Source organism: Artemia franciscana, chromosome 17 (genome assembly GCF_032884065.1).
Source record: "Artemia franciscana chromosome 17, ASM3288406v1, whole genome shotgun sequence".
Lineage (NCBI taxonomy): Eukaryota > Metazoa > Arthropoda > Branchiopoda > Anostraca > Artemiidae > Artemia > Artemia franciscana.
Genome location: NC_088879.1, coordinates 1,337,919 through 1,361,662, shown reverse-complemented (window position 1 = coordinate 1,361,662; position 23,744 = coordinate 1,337,919). Strand labels below are relative to the sequence as shown.

General features: G+C 34.1%; 1 protein-coding gene across 1 annotated transcript in view; it reads right to left on the bottom strand.

Moving 5' to 3' along the window:
- Positions 1-1,051: 1,051 nt before the first annotated feature.
- Positions 1,052-23,744, bottom strand: part of LOC136037668 (galactosylgalactosylxylosylprotein 3-beta-glucuronosyltransferase S-like) — a 39,905-nt gene continuing 17,212 nt past the window's right edge. Inside the window, exons 4-7 of the mRNA XM_065720396.1 lie at positions 18,431-18,693; positions 13,080-13,286; positions 7,566-7,701; positions 1,052-4,925 (exon numbers count right to left, since the gene is read on the bottom strand). Of these exons, the coding sequence (XP_065576468.1) occupies positions 4,840-4,925; positions 7,566-7,701; positions 13,080-13,286; positions 18,431-18,693 (692 nt within the window). The 3' untranslated portion in view covers positions 1,052-4,839. The remainder of the gene's footprint in view (positions 4,926-7,565; positions 7,702-13,079; positions 13,287-18,430; positions 18,694-23,744) is intronic.

The following is a 23,744-nucleotide window of genomic DNA, read 5'->3' as shown; positions in this document are numbered from 1 at the left end:
TCTTTGATTCTCATTGAAGTAACTCGCATAGCTGCTTTTCCCTATGTGGATAAGTAGCGACAATTGTATTTATTATATTTGTTGGTGGTTTTTATTTGTTTTTAGATTAGTTTTCTTTTAATTTTCTATCTTGTGCTGAAGGCGCCTTGTTTTATACAGGCGAAATATCCGCGTTGTTTTAGTCTTTTAATTCTACTGGCCGTCGTCTCGTTTGGAGTTTTCTCTTTTTTATATATGTATAATTATTTGTCTTTACTGTTTTTATTGTTTGGTAATTGAAGACTTATACTTATTGACGACACGACTGCCTGTCCATGGATTATTATTTATGGTTGATTGTGTATGGCATGTTGTTTGACCTATGTGATTGCAAATTCCACAATATTTGCTTTGCTTCCAATTGCAAATCATTGCTAAATAAATCGGCACCAGTTTTTACAATATCAGGGTGAACATTCCCCACAGCTCCGGCACAGAATTAAAAGTTCAATGCATACACACACACACACACACACACACATATATATATATATATATATATATATATATATATATATATATGTATGTATAATTATTTGTCTTTACTGTTTTTATTGTTTGGTAAATGACGACTTATACTTATTGACGACACGACTGCCTGTCCATGGATTATTCTTTATGGTTGATTGTGTATGGCTATGCTGTTTGACCTATGTGATTGTATGGATGAGTAGGGTTAAGGCCTCATTCAAGTGCTGGTCTATATTTATTACTAATGTAGGAAAACAGTCTTCCTTTTCTCCTTCTGTCTTCCTTCATTTTTTTTTAATGTGTTTGTGCTGTTGCATTGGTGATTTCTCTTTTCATTATATATATAGGTATACCGGTAGCACGCGGCAAGCCTCTACATTGAGCCTTTTCTTGGTGTCATGACGTCCAAACGGACTATAAATTGAAAGGAAGATTGAAATAAATCAAAACAAGTTATGTGCATCGAAGTTGTCAAAAGCGTATATCGCACGCAAAGCTAAGAGTATAAAATAATGACTTTCATCTAACTGAAACTGTAAGATAAGATAAAGACAGGATATATTTCAACCAAAGAATAACAGAAATTAGTCAATAATACAATCACAAATCCAAACAAAGGCTTCATGACCTGTAGAAGAGGCGTGAGGGGTCGTGAAACAAAACATTTAAACATTAAACTATTAAACATTTAAAAACACATATGTAAAACATTTACTCAAAGGAAAAGAAAAAAACACAGAGAAAAAAAAAAGAAAAAGAAGAGACAGAAGCAAAGGGATTTCATCTAAATATGAGAAAACCTACCGCTGAAAATCAGGGAATACGAGAATTACAAACCTATCAAAAAAATCTACACTTAACAAGTAAAAATTAAATCACCACCAAAGAGTTTTGCAAACCATTATTTTTGTATATAACCAGATAGAAAAAATAATAAAAATAAACCATAAAAAGAAAATAAGACACTAAATGAAAAATACAACCAAAATATAGAAACAAAAAATTAATATGACAAGAAAATATTAGACATATACATCAATTAAAGCTTGAGAAGCAAAAGAGCTTCAAATGGAAAAAAAATCTGATACCACAAGTCCTTTTTCTTTTTTCTTTCCATTTTTCTCTCTTTTCTCTTTTTAACAGCAAATCCCAACTCTTTTCAGTAAAGAACCTCAAAAAGCGTTTATTTTAAACAAAAGGAAAGAGCTTCAAATGGAAAGAAATCTGATAGCACAAATCATTTTTCTTTTTAACAACAAATCACAACTCTGTAATAAATAAGCTCAAAACGCGTTTATTGGAACAAAAGCAATTAATACAGGATATATTACGATTCTCAAGGTTGTAACACGATGAGATTAAAAATGGCTTCAAACCTATGAAACCGCAAAAATTATGCAGATAATTATGCAAATGTGTCAATTCATTTATTCGGATGATATTCCCTCATACCCATCTATCCAAAGTTCTATTGTTAAAACTTATTGCAAAAGTTTGTCTGAAATATACATAGCAAGTCAAAATTGTCGATAAGAAAAACTCTTTAATAGCTTTACAAATATCTCTTCTGTAAACCAATGAAAATCAATTTTAAAAATTTTCGCAATTTTTTTTTTTCAAAGAAAGGTAAATAGCTATATTAAACCCAAGACAGAAATAAAGTCAAATAGTTATTCAAGCTTAAGATGAAATGGAATAGCGATCAATAATTAGATGAAACCCAAAAAGAATAGAAATTACAATAGATTATTAAGTCAAACTTAAACCTAACAGAAATTACAACAAACATGAGTAGGGCTAATGCCCTCAAAGCCTTCAAAAGATCAGGACGTCAGTTGTGCTTTACTGAAAACAAACGTTTTCAGTAAACGTTTTCAGTAAACGTTTTCAGTAACGTCTTCACTTATGCAAGGTTAAACCCTAAAATTGCAGCAACTTTTAAGAATGATTATCAGCAAATATTAAACTTCATTAATTCTTTTCAGTAATCATGACTATTACGATGATTTTCTTTCTTCTTTTTCTTTATTGGTATTATGACAGATAAAAAAAAAGTCTTGTCAAATAAATGAAGGTCTGGTTTTTAGAAGGCTTAAGGAGCGTTAGCCCAATTTCGCTTCATTTCAAATTTAATTTGATTATTTATCCTAATTTTTGTTCACTTTTTGGTTTTATTTATTTATTGATAGTTATTTCGTTTGTTTTTAACCATACTTGTCCAAGATGACAACTGTTTTTTTTGGTCTTGTTGTTTGTCTGTTTGCTACCAAATCCTCAACAAATGGAGCAATTGGGCTAAAACGTGGCACATGTGATATTCTTTAGCATAAAACATCAGTAAGGGCAGAAGATTAGAGGGAGTTATGTTAAAACATCGTGCTTAGTTTCAAGTCCTTATAATGGGCATGCCCCTCTATGGTAGAAGGTCAAGAAGGGGATGGAGGAGGGGGAGGGCGGGCTCGAACAGTTTGGTTAATTTTTTATTTTATACCTAACCTTCTATACGATATTATAGCCCTTAACCATGCCAAGGTTTCGAATGGGCTGATTGACGGAGATAACCAAAGGGAGGGGGGCTATGGGCATCAGTAAGGGCGGAGGATTAGAGGAAGTTAAACTAAAATATCGTTCTTAGTTTCAAGTGCTTATAATACGTATGACCCTCTATGGTAGAAGGTCAAGAAGGGGATGAAGGATGGTAGGAGGGGGAGGGTGGGCCCAAAGACATTGGTTCAATGTTTTATGTTATAGGTGGCCTGCTATGCGGTGTTATAACCCTTAACCATGCCAAGATTTTGAAAGGGCTGAGTGACGGAGGTAGTCGAGTGGGAGGAGGGCTTGGAGATTTATTTTCGAATACTGATGAAAACCGTCTAAAGGTTTTGGGAACTCAGAGATTTGTTTCAACTATTTATACTGTAACAGTCTTCCCTATCGATTATAGGGGGTCGAAGATGCTCCCAACCCCGATTAAAGGGGGTTAATGCACTGTTGATAAGAGGAGTTAGAGATGGGTCGTATGCACTGTTAACCAAAGACTGTGTTAGGTCGGGCACATGCAGTGTTGACAAATGGGAGCCACACAGAACATACGCATTATTGACCAAAGGGAGTCAGAGACGAGGAGTCCATCGTTAACCAGTAGGGCTTAGAGATGAATAACACGGATTATTGACAAAAGCGGGTTGCGGTTGAATCACACTCAGCGTAGAACAAAGTAACCTCGAATGGTCGTGAGTCCAAAGAGACACAACATTGTAATCAACAAGCTCCGAAACCCTGTGTTACTTACGAGGAGTAATTTCGAAATATGTGAAGTAATTGCGCGAAGTAATTACAAAATACGTGAAAATACGCAAAAACACGTGAAGTAATTGCAAAATATACAAAATCGTAATAGATAGGTAAGTAGCAAAAAAAAATAACAAAAAACTAAATAAACAAGAAAATTTGTAAAAACACCGGTGAAAAGAAAGAAGAACAAAGAAAAATCAAAACAATCAAAATCACGACTGTACAGTCTGCCCAAGTTCTTTTTTGTGTTTTTTGATCTTTTCCCTTCAAGTAGTTGATTACTCTTTCCCCAGATACGAAAATTATGCTGACTAACTTACAGCCAGCAAAACAAAAGCAAAAAAGTGCTTACAAAAATCTTCAATTAAAAAAATAATGGATCTATAACCTATTGGATTAAATACTTTACCAAGGGTCTTAAGTAAAAACTAATTTCCGACGGGTATTTCTTAAAAACCAGAATAGTTGTTCCTTAAGACTCATTCAGGACGAGATTGATTAACGCTGAGGTTTAACTATTATTGAGATTCTGATTAACATGAGACCAGCTTCCTATAAAATTGATTTGAATGGCTAGTTAAAGCTATGAGGGCAAATAGCTTCTTCCTCATCGATTATTTCGAGATAACCCCTATAAAAATTTCGGGCCCTGTGACAGCTTGGATCGAGCCCCACATCCATTGTTGCCAGGCAGAGATCCATTCACTGTGGCGCCACAGGGTGATAGAAAACGTAGCTGATATAGATTTTTCGTTCTATGAAGCTAAGGCTTAATGAGGCTCTCTAATTGACTGACCTTGGATAAATTCCAAAAAAGTAAAAATAAATTAATGTCGGAACTAACTCTAGCTAGTTTCAGAGTTAAGCCTAATCTAAATCTCCATGGGTCCGCTATTAGCTAAATTAAACTGTGAATGAGCCTTTAGGTGACTAGTCGTGAAAGAGTTTACATAATTAAGGACTGCATAATTTCTAAAGTAGTAAAACAGACTAAATTCATTGCTATATCACAGATTTGGCAGGGGTCCAGAAGCTTCAAACACAACGAAAGAAATTACAATGTTTTACTTCATTTTCATCACCATTTAAACCAGCAGTCCAAAATATTGTGGCCTTTTTACCTACAATGAAATAAAACTTGTTAGTTTAAATTCTTCAAAGGCAAAAATATATGGCCCATGAACCAGAAGTTACCACCAGGTCACTGAAATACAGCTAACCATATAGGGCGTTAATCATAGAAATTTTTGACTTTACATCGACCGTATTTTGGAAGACAGACAAACTTTGTCAAAATATATTTCAAAACAGCAAAGCTCTTATGAAATAAAAAATTACGCTAATAAAACAGTAAAAATCTCTAAACAAAGAATGTTAACAAATTAAGTAGATCGGAACCCCCTTTTCCAGCTTTAAAATTAGAATCTTCTTTGAACAAATCCCCTAACGAAAAAGCTTCTCGAATAAAACTCACGTACATTGTCTTATTTTAACAGTAAAGGGTAACAAATGAGGATTCAAAAAGGTGACAAGTCCACTATTTAACAGTCAAAACTGGGATAAAACTGTATGTATTATCATAGCCTCTAAATAATTTGTTAAAGAGAGAGAGAGAAAGAGAGAGAGAGAGAGAGAGAGAGAGAGAGAGAGAGAGAGAGAGAGAGAGAGAGAGAGAGAGAGAGAGAGAGAGAGAGAGAGAGGAGAGAGAGAGAGAGAGAGAGAGAGAGAGAGAGAGAGAGAGAGAGAGAGAGAGAGAGAGAGAGAGAGAGAGAGAGAGAGAGAGCTCTTGGCTCTCTGCAAACTAGCTCTTGGCTAGTTTGCAGCTGCAGGGTAATTGAATATTTTTTTTCTTTTTCTTTTCTCCTTTTTCTTTTCTTTTTTTCATTTTCCTCTCATTATTCGTATTGTTTTTATTCGTATGTGTACTAGGGTTGTAAGCCCAAACAATTTTTGCTTCGAGCCATTTGCTTGTTTTGTATATTTATATTAATAAACCTATCTTTCTCTCTCTTATCGAGAATCTTGAGGAAACACGTGTAATTAAATTTTGCAATCCAAACACCTATTTGATGCCACTGTTGCCAGACATTGCCAGGGGCTAAGGGGATGCTTGAGCACTCCAACAGACAATTTAAGAAAAAATAATAGTTAGTTATATAAAAATAAAGCCAAAAGAATATCTCCACGAAGATGTAAATGATCAGAAATTCTTTGTGATCCTTCAACGGGACTGATGCCCACTTCCCTTTCAGGGAACAACTTCAAAACTGCAAAGGGCATTCCATATAAATGATGTCAATTCCCCTACTAATTATTTAAGGTTGTGATACTTATAACTTATGATAGGGACAATTCCCAAACATATTACTTATATCCCATAAAAAATAATAATTTCTGAGACCACACTGGCTAATCATGACAAAACAAAAATTGCAAAGACGAGAGAAACAAAGACAGCCAGTGAAAAACAGAAAAAATAAATATACAAATATTTCGGATGACACCTCAGATAAACCGTCCTCAGTACAAAATAATAATAACAAAAACAGATAAAAGTCAAAAGGACAATATAAAATCGAACCTCAAATTAACAATGAAACTAAAATAATGCCCCTCTCAAAGCAATGACGAATGGGTAACTCGGAAGGGTAAAAGGATATGAAAAATTAAAAGACCGAAAACTGCAAAAACCGCCGGAACTTTCCAGTTTCTTCATTTTTTGGCCGGCATAAATAACTACATATTCATATTTTTAGATACTGAAACAGTAGCCATATTGGATTCAAGTCAATGGCTTAAATAGCTGCCCAAGATTTTTCCAAGCTAACCTACGCCTACTTTTTACAAATTATATTTTGACTGAATTTGACAAAAATACTTATTATAATCACTTTTTGGCTTAATCCTACAACATTGGCGATTAATTAAGCTGCAGTGACAAAACATCGTCGATTCAAATCTAATGTTACCAGTTCTCTGTGTGCTGGAAGACTCTCTTTCCCTATAAGCTTGCAAGGAACTGATGTATCCATTCACTGGAGATAGCATTTAAATTTTAGAGTTACCCCCTAGTATCTCCTCGAGTGGGCTGTATACCCATCATCAGTAGTTTTACTATCGAAAAGGCCGCATTACACAAGGCTAATTCATTTTGCTAGGTTGCGGTGCCATCTATATTTACTAAACTCAAAGCCCATCTACTCAGAAGCAGAGATGACAATGCCTGCTTAAAGCAAACGTCTAGATGTAGATGTTCGGCAATTTTCTTCAGCAATCGCCGGAAAGCAATTCTTTTATACTGTTTTGTGTCATTAATGATGCTTAGAGTTTTGTTTTCCAAGTGTTTTTCAATAATTGTAAGAATGTATTGTAAGAAAAAGCACAATTTAGTTGAGGCTCGCGTAATAAAATACGGCGCGTAATAAATGAATTTTGTATCTTTAAAACGGTAATTAACTTGTGTTGCTTCCCCACATGGTTTCTGATATAAGGTAACCAATATGGTAATATTAGTTACCAACCGGTATTGCTGTACCGCACCCAGCAGATGGTCAACTTTGTCTATTGTGTTTCCACTTTACTTTTATCAGCCATGCCTGGGCCATTGAACCTCTGATAATACCACAATTGCATTTAAGATTCTATTTTAAATCTTGTTTGAAGATTTATCATCAGATTGTTCAAGATCGCGTCTTTTTAAGACAATTTTATATTTTCACAGCTCTGTCTTAGAAAAAGTACTCAAAAGAAGCATACATTACCTTTAGACGACCAGCCAACGTCTCCAACAGAATTCAGTTCTTTTAAAAGTTCTTTCAAGTTATAAACCTCCAAATTCTCTCCTTTCTTCAAATCGACGGGATTAACTTGCACGGTTTTTGTGTGCCATACAAAAATCTAAGCAGAAAGAGAAATGTATTATTATTTTTAACTACGTAAAACTTGCGAATATACAACATTCTTCGCTGTCCCATTGTCTGTACATATAAATAGATTGTTAGGTTTACCGACTCTTGAACATGCAACATATAATTGTCCATGGGAAAAACAATCTGTATTCAGATCTATACCTCATTATTCTAATGATTGCCCTTGAGCTTTGTTGATGGTGATTGCTAATCAAACATTCCCTGTGTCCCCATCGTCATTTATATATCCCCCCTGTGCCCCCCGGCGTCCCCGTTGTAGTTGTGTCCCTGTGTCCCAGTCGTGTCCCGGTCTGTATATACATTCGTTTTTGAATTGGTATATGATGAAAATAAATTTTTATTTTTTTCCTTTTTTTCTTTTCAGTTTTTTTTGGTTTTTACCTTTTTTTAGCTTTTTTAGATTTTTTTTTCTTTTTAGTTTTTATTGTAGTTTTTACCTTTTTTATTTTTATTTTTTTTTTAGTTTTCTTTTTCTCCTTTATTTTTCAGTTTTTTTCTTTTTTTTAGTTTTTTTCTTCTTCAGTTTTTAGTTTTTTTATTAGTTTGTACTTATTTTTCTTTTTACTTTTTTTTAGTTTTTTTAGTTTTTTTTTCTTTTTTAGTTTTTTTTGTAGTTTTTACATTGTTTAGTTTTTTTTCTTCTTTTGTATTAATGCTAAAGCCAAGGTTCGATCCTGGAACCTCGCGGACCTAGAACCTGGAACATAACGCTTTACCAACATATCGGCTTGAATACATCTACCTTTTTTAGTTTTTTTTTTATTTTAATTTTTATTTCTTTTTAGTTTTCTTTTTCTCCTTTATTTTTCCAGTTTTTTCCTTCTTTTAGTTTTTTTATTAGTTTTTAGTATTTTTTGTTCTTTTTATTTTTGTAGTTTTTACCCTTTTTTAGTTTTTTTTTAGTTTTTTTCTTTTTAGTTTTTTACCTTTTTTTTAGTTTTTTTTGTAGTTTTTACCTTTTTTAGTTTTTTTCTTCTTTTGTATTAATGCTAAAGCCAAGGTTCGAACCTGGAACCTCTCGGACCTAGAACCTGGAACATAACGCTTTACCAACTGAGCTACTTCGGCTTGAATACATTCGTTTTTGAATTGGTATATCATGAAATAATTCAGACGTCATATGTGGACAGTGACGTCACTCGACAGACAGACAACTTATTTTTATATGAGCTTCCAGGATCGAACCTTGGCTTTAGCATTAATACAAAAGAAGAAAAAAACTAAAAAAAGGTAAAAACTACAAAAAAAACTAAAAAAGAAAAAAACTAACAAAAAACTAAAAAAAAAGGTAAAAAAACTAAAAACTAATAAAAAAACTAAAAAAAACTAAAAACTGAAAAATAAAATTAAACTAAAAAAAGGAAAAAAAAACTGAAAAATAAAGGAGAAAAAGAAAACAAAAAAAAAATAAATAAAATAAAAAAGGTAAAAACTACAAAAAAACTAAAAAGAAAAAAGAAAAAAACTAAAAAAGCTAAAAAAAAGGTAAAAACCAAAAAAAAAACTAAAAAGAAAAAAAAAAGAAAAAAACAAAAAATTTATTTCATCATATACCAATTCAAAAACGAATGTATATACAGACCGGGACACGACTGGGACACAACTACAACGGGGACGCCGGGGGGCACAGGGGGGGGATATATAAATGACGATGGGGACACAGGGAATATTTGATTAGCAATCACCATCAACAAAGCTCAAGGGCAATCATTAGAATAATAAGGTATGGATCTGAATACGGATTGTTTTTCCCATGGACAATTATATGTTGCATGTTCAAGAGTCGGTAAACCTGACAATCTATTTATATGTACAGACAATGGGACAGCGAAGAATATTGTATATTCGCAAGTTTTACGTAGTTAAAAACATATATATATATACATATATATATATATATATATATATATATATATATATATATATATATATATATATATATATATATATATATATATATATATATATATATATATATATATATATATATATATATATATATATCTATATTCACAGGTGGGACACAGGGACACAACTACAATGGCGCGTAACGACTTAAGCGTGCGGGGGGGCTTGGGGGGCGCGAAGCCCCCCCACCGCTAGTATATATATATATATATATATATATATATATATATATATATATATATATATATATATATATATATATATATATATATATAGAAAAAACTAAAGAAAAATTATAATTGTTTACAAAACAAAAGTTAGCAGAATGTGGTCATGGTAGAACATGTAAGGCAAAGGCTGATCTGATGTCATTGGACGTTAGAATATTTATTGAGACGCTTCATTCACGTTAGAATGTCATAAAGAACGTCATTAAACACAAAAAAGGAAAACACAAAAAATGACACTAGATTCAGACAGTTTCTGCCAATGTGGACTAAACCGTAAAAAATCTCAACTTATACATCAACAGATACATCATGGTTAAAACATCCGACAAGTGCTGCAAATATTGAAGCTATGAAGTGTGTAACCCCCCCCCCACAAGACCCCAAGCCCTCCTCCTCTCTGCATACATAATTTAATCTGTTACTATCAAAACTATAAAAATATTCTCCTCCAAGCCTAGGGTCTAAAGAGCTTAAGAAAATCTTCATTAATTTTTTTTTGCCTGAGAAACGTTATAAAGATCGAGATTACTGTTTAAATGAAAAATGATAACTCACGAAATGGTACAAAATTACGATAACAAAGCAAAAAAGGCCATTTTCTCGAATTCTTTCATCAAATTCTTCTGCGATTTTTACAATAGGCAATCGATAGAGAAGAAACAAAGAGGGCTTAGACTCTTCTACCAATTTGTCTATATTTCACTTGTTTCCGAATTATTCAAGGGTAAATTACATACATTAAAGGCTCAATTGGCTGTATTGTATTGTATCAGATTAACGACGCAAATTGAATATAACATTTTTAAATCCTGACCGAAGGGTTGCTTCCGAAACACTTTGGCTGTCAAAACCGACAAGAAATTTCTGCAACACTTCACGTTACCTAGGCAACGCAAATCTAGTTGAACTTACAGTAGTTTAACAGCATATTATTAAATTTGACTTTATTAAATTAACTCTAAAAATTATTCAGTACTAGCTGTTGGTGTGGCGCTTAGCAGCCCCCCCCCAAGCCTCTCCGCACACGTAAGTCGTTACGCGCCGTATTAGTTACGCGTCATTGTAGTTGTGTAATAGATTGTCAGGTTTACCGACTCTTGAACATACAACATATAATTGTCCATGGGAAAAACAATCCGTATTCAGATCTATACCGCATTTTTCTAATAATTGCCCTTGAGCTTTGTCGATGGTGATTGCTAATCGAATATTCCCTGTGTCTCCGTCGTCATTTATATATCCCCCCTGTGCCCCCCCGGCGTCCCCGTTGTAGTTGTGTCCCTGTGTCCCGGTCGTCATTTATATTCCCTGTGTCCCGGTCGTCATTTGCGTCCCGGTGTCCCGGTCTGTAACGTCATCTTATAATGACCTCATATAAAAAGCCTTATATACTTACAATGACGTCATATAAAAACCCTTTTTTTACAAAAAAAAAAAACAAATAAAAAAACAAACATGCATACAACTTATTTATATATATATATATAGATAGATAACTTAAAAAAACTTGATGACTATCAAATTTGATTAACCTATAAGATAATCACTAATTAATGTAATTTCTATTGTTATTTAATTGTTGAATAATAGGCTGACTAAAATGTTGTCTTCGCCACAATCAATTTGCATATAACTAACAACTACTACTAATAACTCACTGCACCACCAAGCCACCTGAGGCCAACACAGCTACGCACGCTCCTCCTCCAACCTAATCTATTCAATGCCTCCCTCTTTACACCCTCCCAAGAAGTTCCCGTTTTCTTTTAATCTTTATTTATGACATCCTCCTAACCCAGACGAGGACGACCCGCTTTCCATGTAGCCCTAGACGGTTGGCCAAAAAGGACAATCTTCGGTAATCTGTCATCCTTCATCCACAGAACGTGGCCTAGCCATCTCAACCTTTCTTTCATATAGCCCTAGAAAGCGGGATTGAACCACATTTTTCGTACAACCTACTGTTTGAAATACGGTCACATAACTAAGCTTTTTTTTAAATACAGGTCTTTATCCTAGAGAAACACTCCTAAGCCTAAATTTGTCTTAGAAAATACAATCTAATTAACATATCTTTCTTAGTCAGGAAAAGCCCATTTTATCATGTAAAATTTTTCCGAGAAGAAAAATTATTTATGAAATTTTTTTCTGAGAAGCTGCGTGTGTTCATTTTTTTCTGTTTTTTTGCATATATCATCAAATAAAATCAGTGGCTGTGTAATATCGATAGAGAGTTAATTCTAATGAAAGTTCTAGCATGTTTTTTCAATAACTAGAGGGGTTACGCAACAGCAATGTGACAATTGATTTCACTTTGTGCAATAGACTAATCAGCTTATGAATATCAAGAAGCTAACTTTATAACCTCTTGGTTTCAAAGGACAAAGTGGCTGAACGTTGGCAAATTTGTTCCTAGAACTACACGTAATCTACACAAACTAAACAATTATTATGGATTTTTATTCAGTACATACTGTGCGTTAAGATGCTTTCAGAAAACCAGCAGTTAAAATTTAGCGTATATACGGGGGGGGGGGCTCGAGAAGATAGATGCCCCCTCATGCACATATCACTTTCTGTCCGTTTTAAGGTCGAATGTTGCTCTGGTAAATTCCATGTTTTTTGATTGCAGGCTGAGTACAAAAAATTTGATAAAAGCACTTTTGAGTACAATAGGAAAAGCAGCAGTTAAAATTTAGCGTAAATACGGGGGGGGGGGCTTGAGAAGATAGACGCCCCCTCATGCATATATCACTTTCTGTTCCTTTTTAGGTCTAATGTTGCTCTGTATTTTTTACTTCAAAAAAGAAAACGAATAATAAAGTACGAACAAACAATGGAGTAAATAATTTCTGAGACCACATAATTTAACGAACAAATCTGTTTACTCATAATTTAACAGGCTAATCCTAATTTAACGAAAAAGTCGCAAAGAAGAGAGAAAATGAAGATGAAAGAGCAAGAATAATAACAGCCGGTAAAAAACAGATGAAAACTGTACAAATATCTCGGTCGAGACCTCCACTCAACCGTCCTCTTGGACATAACAGTTGAGCAGAGGTCTCGACCTAAATATTTGCATAATTTATTCTTCTGTTTTTCACTGGTAGTTATTATCCTCGTTTCTCTCTTCTTTGTGATATTTCCGTTTTGTAAAAATAGAGAGAAGGAATGAAGTACCAAAAATAATAAAGTTCTAAGTACGAACCTCAGTACAATTCGATGCTTTTGGCTCAAGGTCCTTGTAAGTTACGTCTAACGACTGTATGAAACGATCTTCCTCGTATCCAGCAACATAGGGTATGTTAGCTTCGGGGTGGTCTCTTATTAGCCTTACACTTACGGCAAACCCTGCCATATCTACTGGAAAGAGTCTATCAACAATCCATGGGTCATAAAACCCAATAACATGTCCCTAAAATAGAATGAACAGATGATTAGTGAAGGTTACCCTTGCTCTCTAACCTAATATTAAGATTAAAAGGTGTCGTATTTCAAACGGTAGGCTAAATGGAAAGTAAGTCGTCTGCAGTTGGGATGGGAGGGTGTCATAAAGAAAGATGCAAGGGAAATGAGAACTTCCTGGGACGGTGTAGAGAGGGAGGGTTTGAATGGATTAGGATGGAAGAGGGACGTGCGTAGCTGTGTTAGACTGAGGCGGCTTGGTGCTGCGGTGAGTTGTTAGTAGTAGTATGCCAAAAGACAAACACTGCCATAAATTTAAGCAATACACTAGTGGGGGCGGTTGTTTAAATTATTACAGATTAGACGCTTCAAATTATTAGCTAATTGACTTAGCAACAAAAGCATCTTTAGAAAGACTAATTAGGCTGTTACATTTTTCCATTTACTTAACTACTGACATACCAATAGAATCCTTATTCCTTCTGATTCAAGAATAATCAAATTAATTACTTAATTCTTACATATTCCCACTAGCCTATACTTGTCCAATAGCCCTATTGAAGCTAACAGTTGTACCAGCCTATTGTTTGTTGTATTGCTCGACGATGAGATGCAGAAAAAGTGGGTGTTACAATCCTTTGTATAGGCTTGTTTGTAATCAAGAAAATTTTCCGATTGCTTCCCTTTGTGATTCGGTGCGGTAACAATGGAAGGGTTTACACAACCAAAAGTCTTATTAGGCGTACAACAACGAAAATAAAAACGTAGACAATCCCGATTTTCAGGTACGAATAGACCTAAAATGAATTAAAGGGGCAAAAAAAATGTTCTTTATGTCCTTGGTATTTCAATAATAGGTCTGATCTCCCTTTTCTCTGCATTCAATAGTGCTCAAACGCAAAAAGAAGGTCAAGTGGTTGGGGATCTCACTCACCAGTTCAATTTGCTATCTGCTCCTTAAATTTTAGTCCTTAATGAATGCTTTTAGGGCTCAATTATGAATATCTCATTTAATCTTAACGCATTAAGGTAAATGTTCCCCTGAAATGTTCAATTTCAGAACAAACCAATAGTTGAAATTTGCAAAGAAAGGATAGGATACTTATATCAACAAATTCAAGTTTCAGATTTATCAAGCCAGATCGATTCATTCAGCCAGAATTGCGACATAGATCAGACTTCTTCTCAAAGAATGATTTAAACATGCCTAAGAAATTGGAAAAGTTCCTTTTTTCAACGAATTTCTGCCAATTTTCGACAGGTTTTCAATCTAAAAACAAATAGTCATCACAGCAAATTTTAAAATGTCCATCAAAAGTAGTAAAGGGATAGAGCAGAATTTCAGCTGTCGAACGGTAGCACAATTTTCGTCTCATAACAAAACACTGAAACCGTTAGATTGCCAACAAATAACACACCAAAAACAACCCAACAGTAGCAACCAAGCCTACTAAAAACATAAACAGGGAAAATAAGCCTTGTGAATTTATTACATATAGCCGATTTACTCCTAATCCAAGCCGACCTAATGCTAGGTACTAAATCATCTTTATACTGCCCTTACTACTTCTCTAGTGTTTGTTAGGGATTAAATTTCTCAAAAAAAGATTTTAGATTTTAAAAGATTTTAAATTTTAGAAAAATTGAGCAACAGAGGTTAAAGATTCATTTCTTCAGATATGCAAAGTTTCTTACGCGCCTCCCACAAAAAAAACCCTTAATCGATATCTCATTAATAATTACTCAATTATTGATATATTAACCGCCTAACCACCTGTAGAGGACGATGCATAAATCATAACAAAGTTTAAAGTCTAGTGGTTCTTGGTCCTAATTCTTCTTCTTCTTCGTCCCTTAGTTCCTTCTGTTGATCAGTATGATTTTTTGTAGTGTTTGTAACAATAACAGTGCAGTGTTTCATGTTAAATTTATTTGTTAATTCATTTTTTTTTCTTATCAGTCTTCACTATTTCGTTGTTTACAAGTGACAAATAAATTATTATGACTAATACATTGTTATGACTAATAAATTGTTGTGACTATAAGTGACTAGTAAAATGATACAAATGTTTCTAATATTGATGTAAAACAAGCGGACAAACATTAAGAGAATCATTGAAGGCAAATTATCAGGAAGTCAGACATAACAAAATAAAGTGTGCTAATATTCCCAAATGATCTTATTTTTTCAAAGCGCCCTCATCTGAGGCATCTTTGGAAAAAAAAACATGTGGCCTATATATGTTTCTCATTCTTTTTAAATTAAACAAGAGCCTCCTATGTACGAATGAATGAAAGAATCTTATATCCCACTAAAAAGACAAGAGGTTACAAGCGGAGTAATATATATATAAGAACCAAAAAAAAACTAACAAAAATAAAACAAACAAGAGACGTATAAATACAAACACACAAGACTAAAATGAATACAAAAATAAATAAACGAGAGACATACAAATACTGAACGAATGGGAACATAAGGTAAGCAATGGTATAATAATGAAATTGTATAAATAGTAGGCGCATTCTAATTTAAAGTTGGAAGACATTTTCGATTGTGTTGTACATAATGTTTTATAAGTTCCAGATTCTGAATGTTAAGGGTTGTGCAACTTGTTTATAATTTCTTCTATTTCTATATCATTCCCCTTTCATAGCCCTCTTGCCCAATGCCCCCCCCCCGAAACTGCATCCCGAGCAAGTACCTGAATTATTGGCGCAGATTAAGCAGAATTAGAAAAAAAAACAATTATCGTTTGTATTTGCAACCTAAAAAATAATTTTGTAATAAATACCTTATTTTGTAATAAAATTTTGTAATAAATACAATTTTGTAATAAATACGCCTAGCTGACACCCCATGTGTTGCTGTGGCCCGCAGCGCCACAGCAACGCGTGGCAGGGGTCAGCTAGTATATATCTATATATATATATATAAAAATAAGTTGTCTGTGTGTGTGTGTGACTGACGTCATGTTTGTCGACTGACGTCATTATAAGGATTGAGCTGTATGCGTCATTAAGTTGTTTGTCGACTGACGTCATGTTTGTCAACTGATGAAATTACATACCGGGACACAAATGACGACCAGGACACAGGGAATATAAATGACGACCGGGAACCTCAAAGAGTAATTACAGACTGGGACACCCAGACACAAATCACGACCGGGACACAGGGAATATAAATGACGACCGGGACACAGGGACAAAACTACAACGGGGACGCCAGGGGCACAGGCGTGATATATAAATGACGACCGGGACACAGGGATTGTTCGAATAGAAATTACAGACCGGGACACCGGGACACAAATGACGACCGGGACACCGGGAATATAAATGAGACCGGGACACTCAAAGAGAATTTACAAACTGGGACACCGGGACAAAAATGAAGACCGGGACACAGGGAATATAAATGAAGACCGGGACACAGGGACACATCATTAGAATAATGAGGCATAGATCTGAATACTGATTGTTTTTCCCATGGACAATTATATGTTGTATGTTCAAGAGTCAGTAAACCTGACAATCTATTTATATGCACAGACAATGGGACAGCGAAGAATGTTGTATATTCGCATATTTTACGTGGTTAAAAACATAAAATAAGATATATATATATATATATATATATATATATATATATATATATATATATATATATATATATATATAACAGGTGGGACACAGGGACACAACTACAATAGCGCGTAACGATTTACGCGCGCGGGGGGGGGGGCTTGGGGGGGCACGAAGCGCCCCACCAACAGCTAGTATATATATATATATATATATATATATATATATATATATATATATATATATATATATATATATTTATGAATACGGTGAGTTGTTAGTTGTTAGTAGTAGTAGTAAGAAGAGATATACCGCTTTAAATTAGTTTCCGTATTTACCAACAGTGAAAAAGTATGTCGGGCTGAAAGAGCTAAGTTTCATTAAACGAGCAGAAACCTTTAAGGCAGAACAGTTTTGCAGGCATCTATTGTGGTAACATCTCAGACCCCATTAGCCAATTTATAAAGGTACAACTTCTAAAGTGAAAAACGGAAATTCCACTTTCATAATTATCCAAATTTCTGTGGTCTAGCCATCCTGTACATTTGTTTTGCAATTTCTTTTTCTTTTTGCAACATTTCTTTTGTAACTGGAAGAAGAAGTAGATTGTGCCAACTTCATTAAAAATTCAACTTCAATTAAGGCAATATTAAAGAGAAAAGTCTACAACTAGAGACTTGTAGTGAACCCTGTTAATGAACCCTCTCAGTCAATGAGCCGGAAACTATTTACAACCCGCAAATTATTATTTTTTCAGTATAGATTTCTTTTGTTTTAATTGTAGCTCTTTAGTGTAACTGCTGATAACGGTCACTGTACATGCGATCGAAATATACAGAACTTTTTGCATCTGTTTCACTGTCTAATAAAAGGACTTGCCCCCATTTGAACTTTTATTTGTTCGTCATAGAAAGGCAGTGCTGTCTTTCTATGAATCAAAAAAATGTTGTCTCTTTTTATCAAAAAAATGCCTGAGACAACACTCAATATAAAATAAAAACAAAATGAGGACCGTTGAACGGAGTTTGCGAGCAAACTCTGCATACTATTCTTCTTTTACTATTACTTACTATCCTTTTTACTATTATTTTATATTACTTTACTATTTACTATTACTTACTATTCTTATTTTCGTACTATTCGGATTATTCAATCTGCATACTATTCTTCATTTTTCCACTGGCTTAACTTACCTTCATTTTCTACTCTTTACAAATTATTTCTTTTTATCAAGTAACAAATAAAATCAGAATAAGGATCTATAGCTTCTACAAAAGAAAGAATAATAATTGTAATGTTTCCCATTCTTCATTTTTTCTTCATTCACTATTCTTCATTTTTCCACTGGCTGAACTCCGCTCAACGGTCCTCATTTTGTTTTTACTTTATCCTGAGGAGTGTTGTCTTAGGTATTTTTTTGAAGACAACACTGCCTTTCTATGACGAATTCGTGAAGAGTTTTCTACTCTTTACAAATTCTTTCCTTTTATCAAGTAATAAATAAAAACACAATATGGATCTATAGCTTCTACAAAAGAAAGAATAATAACTGTAATGAACCAATACCTCTTTTACGATAGGACTACTCAAAAGGTAATCAGGAACTAGTCCAACAGGAAATATCGAAATATTGACAGTAGACCGGATTTCAGCAAAAATTCGACGATGGTAAGTGTTGTCATCATCTCCGAAGTAAACAATGCCATCTGCTTTTGCATTCTTCCTTATCCACTTCAGTGCTGCCCTTCTTCCAGAAACCCCTCGAGGTTTTATATTCGCTGATTTATACGCACTTGGCAACGGTGCGCTTAAATGAGTATGTGGAATACCTTGAAGAGTAATATAATAGAATGAAATAGATAACAGAATGAAAGAAGAATGAAAAAGGTAAACAACATTTTCGGTTGATTAAACGTAGTTTTACTCAAAAGATAAACAAGAAAAAGAAATTACTACAATAAAACCATCTCATGGGCATACGACTGTATCAGACTTTCCAGAAGGTTTAACACCATACATTTTTTACAATTTCCTCCTATAGGTTTATGACCATGCATTTTTACAATTTCCTCCTATAGGTTTAGGACCATGCATTTTTACAATTTCCTCCTATAGGTTTAGGACCATACATTTTTACAATTTCCTCCTATAGGTTTAGGACCATGCATTTTCACAATTTCCTTCTATAGGTTTATGACCATGCATTTTTACAATTTCCTCCTATAGGTTTATGACCATGCATTTTACAATTTCCTCCTATAGCTTTCAGACCATGCATTTTTACAATTTCCTCCTATAGGTTTAGGACCATGCATTTTTACAATTTCCTCCTATAGGTTTATGACCATGCATTTTTACGATTTCCTCCTATAGGTTTAGGACCATGCATTTTTACAATTTCCTCCTATAGGTTTATGACCATACATTTTTACAATTTCTTCCTATAGTTCTAGGATAATGTATTTTTACAATTTCCTCCAACAGTTTCCGAGATTAATTCACGTACTTTACGCATTTTCGAAGTCCCTCCCCCTTCTCTATAATATATATGGACTAGGGAATTAAATTTTGCTGCGAAACAGCAGTTTTTAAATCTTTATACCAATCCCTTGAAAAGGTGTTCACGTCTTTTCAAACCTCCTCTGCCCTCCCCTGAATAGCTTCTATTTTTTTTAAATGTCCAGAATATAACAGTGTAGCTTCGGAAAGTGAAAGAATGCATGAAAGGCGTTTCAGCTAATCTAAACCGATTGACTATCATTGAATTCTTCTGAAAAAGTTTTGGTCCTATTCCGAGTCACATTAGCCCAAAATAGCAGATATCAACACTACGCTAAAGATAACTTTTTTATTGCTTAAAAATGTTTATTTTCGTTCGAATTAACCCTCTTATACAATTACATACAATTACAGAGGGGAAAAACAGCAACACCCTCACCCCGCCCCCCCCCCCCAAAAAAAAAAACAACACACTTCCATGTCATCCTTCTTTGGAAATATAATATTAGTGCATGTAAGAATTGAAGCTTGTAATCTAGGGTTCTCGGAAAAGTTAAATTTGATTGTGAAATTTCCATTAAAAAGTCCACTCCTTTTTAGGAATGATTTCTTTTTTCTAAAATTAAGCAAATATTCTTATGTTGATAGCCTTAAATCTATTTATTCATGGATCCAGAATTTAATTTTGCTTACAATTTTTCTTGAAAAATTGCTTAGAATAGGAAAGTTTTTCCAAACTTGCTCAAAATAGGAAAACTGTTCTTTTTACAACAATTTTCAACAAATTTCCATGCATTTTTAATCTAAGTAACTTTATACACTAATTTTCAAAAAATGTAACTTAGTACATGGATGAGACAGAATCTCAGCTACTGAATGGTAGCAAAATTGCTGTCTTTTGTTGACTCATTAAAACCGAAGATTGCAGACCATACACATCCAAAATGTTGAATAAAATTTAAAATTCACTTTAAAGGTGAATTTTACGCATTTTCGAAGAGGAATTTGTTTCTTTAAAATCATCCTCCCCAGGTCAAAATACAGGGAGGGGATAAAATTAGTTTTTGAGGAAATCAATTTTCAAATTCCTGTGTAGAAGTATTGAAAGTGTGGACATCAATATGTTGTTTGTTTGTTCGCCTGGAAACACCAAATACCTAACACAGCCACTGGATGTTACCTTTCATGAACCTACGAAGAAATTTTGATGCAGCGTCAATTCACATCAGGAACGAAAATAGATTCCCTTTCAAAAGACTTTTCCGAAGCTTGCACTTGAAATTGGAAAAAAAAGCCAAGTGTTGAAGCAGCTGGTATTAACCCTGTCAATCCAGAACTGATGTCAATGAAACTGCCCAATCCCGTCCCATCCATTCCATTAAATATACCTCCAGACCAAAATAAACAATTGAGCGGTTGTAGCAACTCAAGCAAAACAATGTTGAAATGATGAACAAAACACGGCAGGGTCTACAGACCAAAGTAACAAAAAAGAAAAAAGTTACCCATAAAGCCTGGGAGAAATATTAACTTCGAAGAAATTGAGACAATGATCAAAGAGCGTATTGCACATATAGGCTCACATATAGTGCACAGAGCCTGTTACAACGTGCACATATTCTAAGCCTAGCACTAGCAATACATTCAGAAGTAAAAAACCCTAAGCAACAAAACCCAACCAAAAAAAATCAAACTCACTTTGGACAGCAGCCTATCAGACCCTAATCTCGACGCCTCCAGAGTCAAGTTATTATTTTTATTATTAACTTTATTATTATTTTTGATTATTAATTTTATCATTATTTTATTTTTATCATTATTTTTATTATTATTTTATTATTATTTTATTATTATTTTTATTATTATTTTTATTATCATTTTGATTTTTATTATTTTTTTTTATTATCATTTTTATTATTATTTTATTATTATTACATAACCAAAGTAACATCTTTGGTTATTGTGCCTTGAAAAGGACAAATAAGCACTTTATTGGACAAATAATTCAACTACGAGGCTGCCACAGGTTCTAGGAGTCTAAAATGGGGACTTCATTTTGGCCGAAAAGCAACCAATAGGGACCTGGTCTAGCTGTTGTTTGACCTATAAATGAAACAAAAAACTTCATACTCGATATTCACATCAATGTCCAAAGAGTCAGACTTTATGATGAAGTAGCAAATAATAGGCGAAAAAAGAAGAAGAAGAAATAGTCTCATCAACTATAATTTCTTTTTCCTTCTCTTTTTAAAGACTTTTTCATTCTGCTTTATCTTTTTGTCTCCTCTTTTTATCTTTTATCTTTTTTATCCCATTCTTTTTATCTTTTTCTTCTCTTTTTACTGAATTTTTATTCTGTTTTATCTTTTTATCTTAAGAAGACAAGTATTACTAGAGACAAACACAAATAACAGAGAGATCATGAAATTCCGTGGAATTTCTTTTAGAGGCTTTGTTTGTTGAATTCATGTTGACTTTTTTTTCTTAATATATACGTATTTTCCTTTAATTGCGATAAATTAGGCGAAAGACCGAGTTTGGTACGATCATACTTGAAAAAAAAAGAAGAAAAAAAGAAAATATTTGTAATTGTATCTTTGCAGAAAAAGCCATAATTTCCTATTTATTAAGATGCAGCAATGAAGAATCTATCCTTGAGTTCTCGAGCGTCTTGGATTTAAGGATGTAATTTTTACCAAAATTATACCAAGTCAACTTGATAATTCTGACTTAGATTTGAAATTAATAGTATTTTGAAGTAGCACATCAAAAGGAACCACTTGTAGCACAGATGAGATACTCAGCTCGGCAATACGGGGCCCAGGGTTCGATCCCCGCCACAGTTGGGCGACAAGCTTGCTACCTGCTCCTGTAGAAACACTTAGCAGCCGAAACGTCAATTCGATTGGCTCTGGAGTATTTTTATCCTTTTTAATATCAGAAATAAATTCTTATGATTGTGTTGCGAGAGCAACACTTTGGTTTTGTCGTGTTTTTTTTTTTTTTTGTTCCTAGCACCCCGATTTCAGCTTATTCCTAGAAAGTGGTAAGGGTCTAACCTCTGCGGTTTTTACGGAAAGTGTGGACCTTAGGCCGGATTGATGAATATGACTTTACATTTTGGAAAGCTTCGTAGAACTCTTGCCTGGGGCCAAAAAGGATGGTTTTTGCTTGTCCTTGAGCCAGAGCCTATAGTGTGTGAAGTGAAGAGGAGTTGTATAGCCTATGTCAGAGAGGACTATCTGAAGTTATGCAGCCAAGCTTTCGTTTCATCAAACCATGTTTCTGCTTTCGAGTGGAAAGCTCCGTTCTAGCAGGCAAGCAGGCAGGCACCAGTTTCAAATTGAAGATGGACTAAAATCTATAAGTGTTAAATATATGCGACAGTTACCCTGCCCCACAGCCAATATATCTTCTTTGAGTGATAAATAGAAAAATTTAGAGAAGCAAAAAAGCGGCATTTTCCCACGGGTCCGAAAGTGCTGCCGTGATTTCGGCTGAGTTTATCATTCGGTTTTTCGCACTTGGGATTGCGGTAGAGAAATGGTATCAGATGTGCCTCTTAAACTTTAAAAGTTCTCTCATTGCTAAAGAAATTAGAGTTTATCCTTTGCTCCTTTCTAAGTGATGACGTTAGAAAGTTGGCCTACGGCAAAAAAGTCAACTTTTGAACTAAGACAGATAGATTTTTTTTTCGACGGCAGTCGATAGCTTTTGATGAGCTGATTAAAGTATATGTCATCCATTTTTTGTACAAAAATTCCTTCATGAGATATACCAGTTTGAAAGTTTAAAGGGGTTGACAACTTCAGTAGTAAGGTACACACTGAAACGAAAAATAGGCCGATACCAATTGTGAGACATATAGGGGAGTTGTAAGCAACAGTCGGCTGATAGCTCATAATCATCCTCGGCAATGAGGGGTTCGCAACTCTTACTAGTTGGTGTACCTATTTTTTGTTTCAGTCATCGTAGCACTAGAGACAAATTAGCCGAAACCGCATTTCTTTGTTTTAGAGCTCATTCAGTTTTAGTATTTCTACCAAGGTATGCTAGATACCGACTTCTTTATTCGAATGTTGACCTCCTCTTCATTTTATCTGTTTTCCTGTTATAGATTTTCCCTGAAAGTCAACTGCAGTATTTGCTACTGGAACTATTTTTATCTCGACGGAGATAAGATTAATATCAAATAGGGATAAGATGAATCCCAGTAGCAAATACTGCAGTTGACTTTAATCCTTATTCGGAGAAACCAACTATTTACGCAACCAATACAGATGGAAACAATTCAGTAGTCGCAGCTATGTTTTCTTCACTCTACAAACTCACGGATAACTTTATGATGCAGGTGTCTATAGTATTTATTTTAAGATCCTTA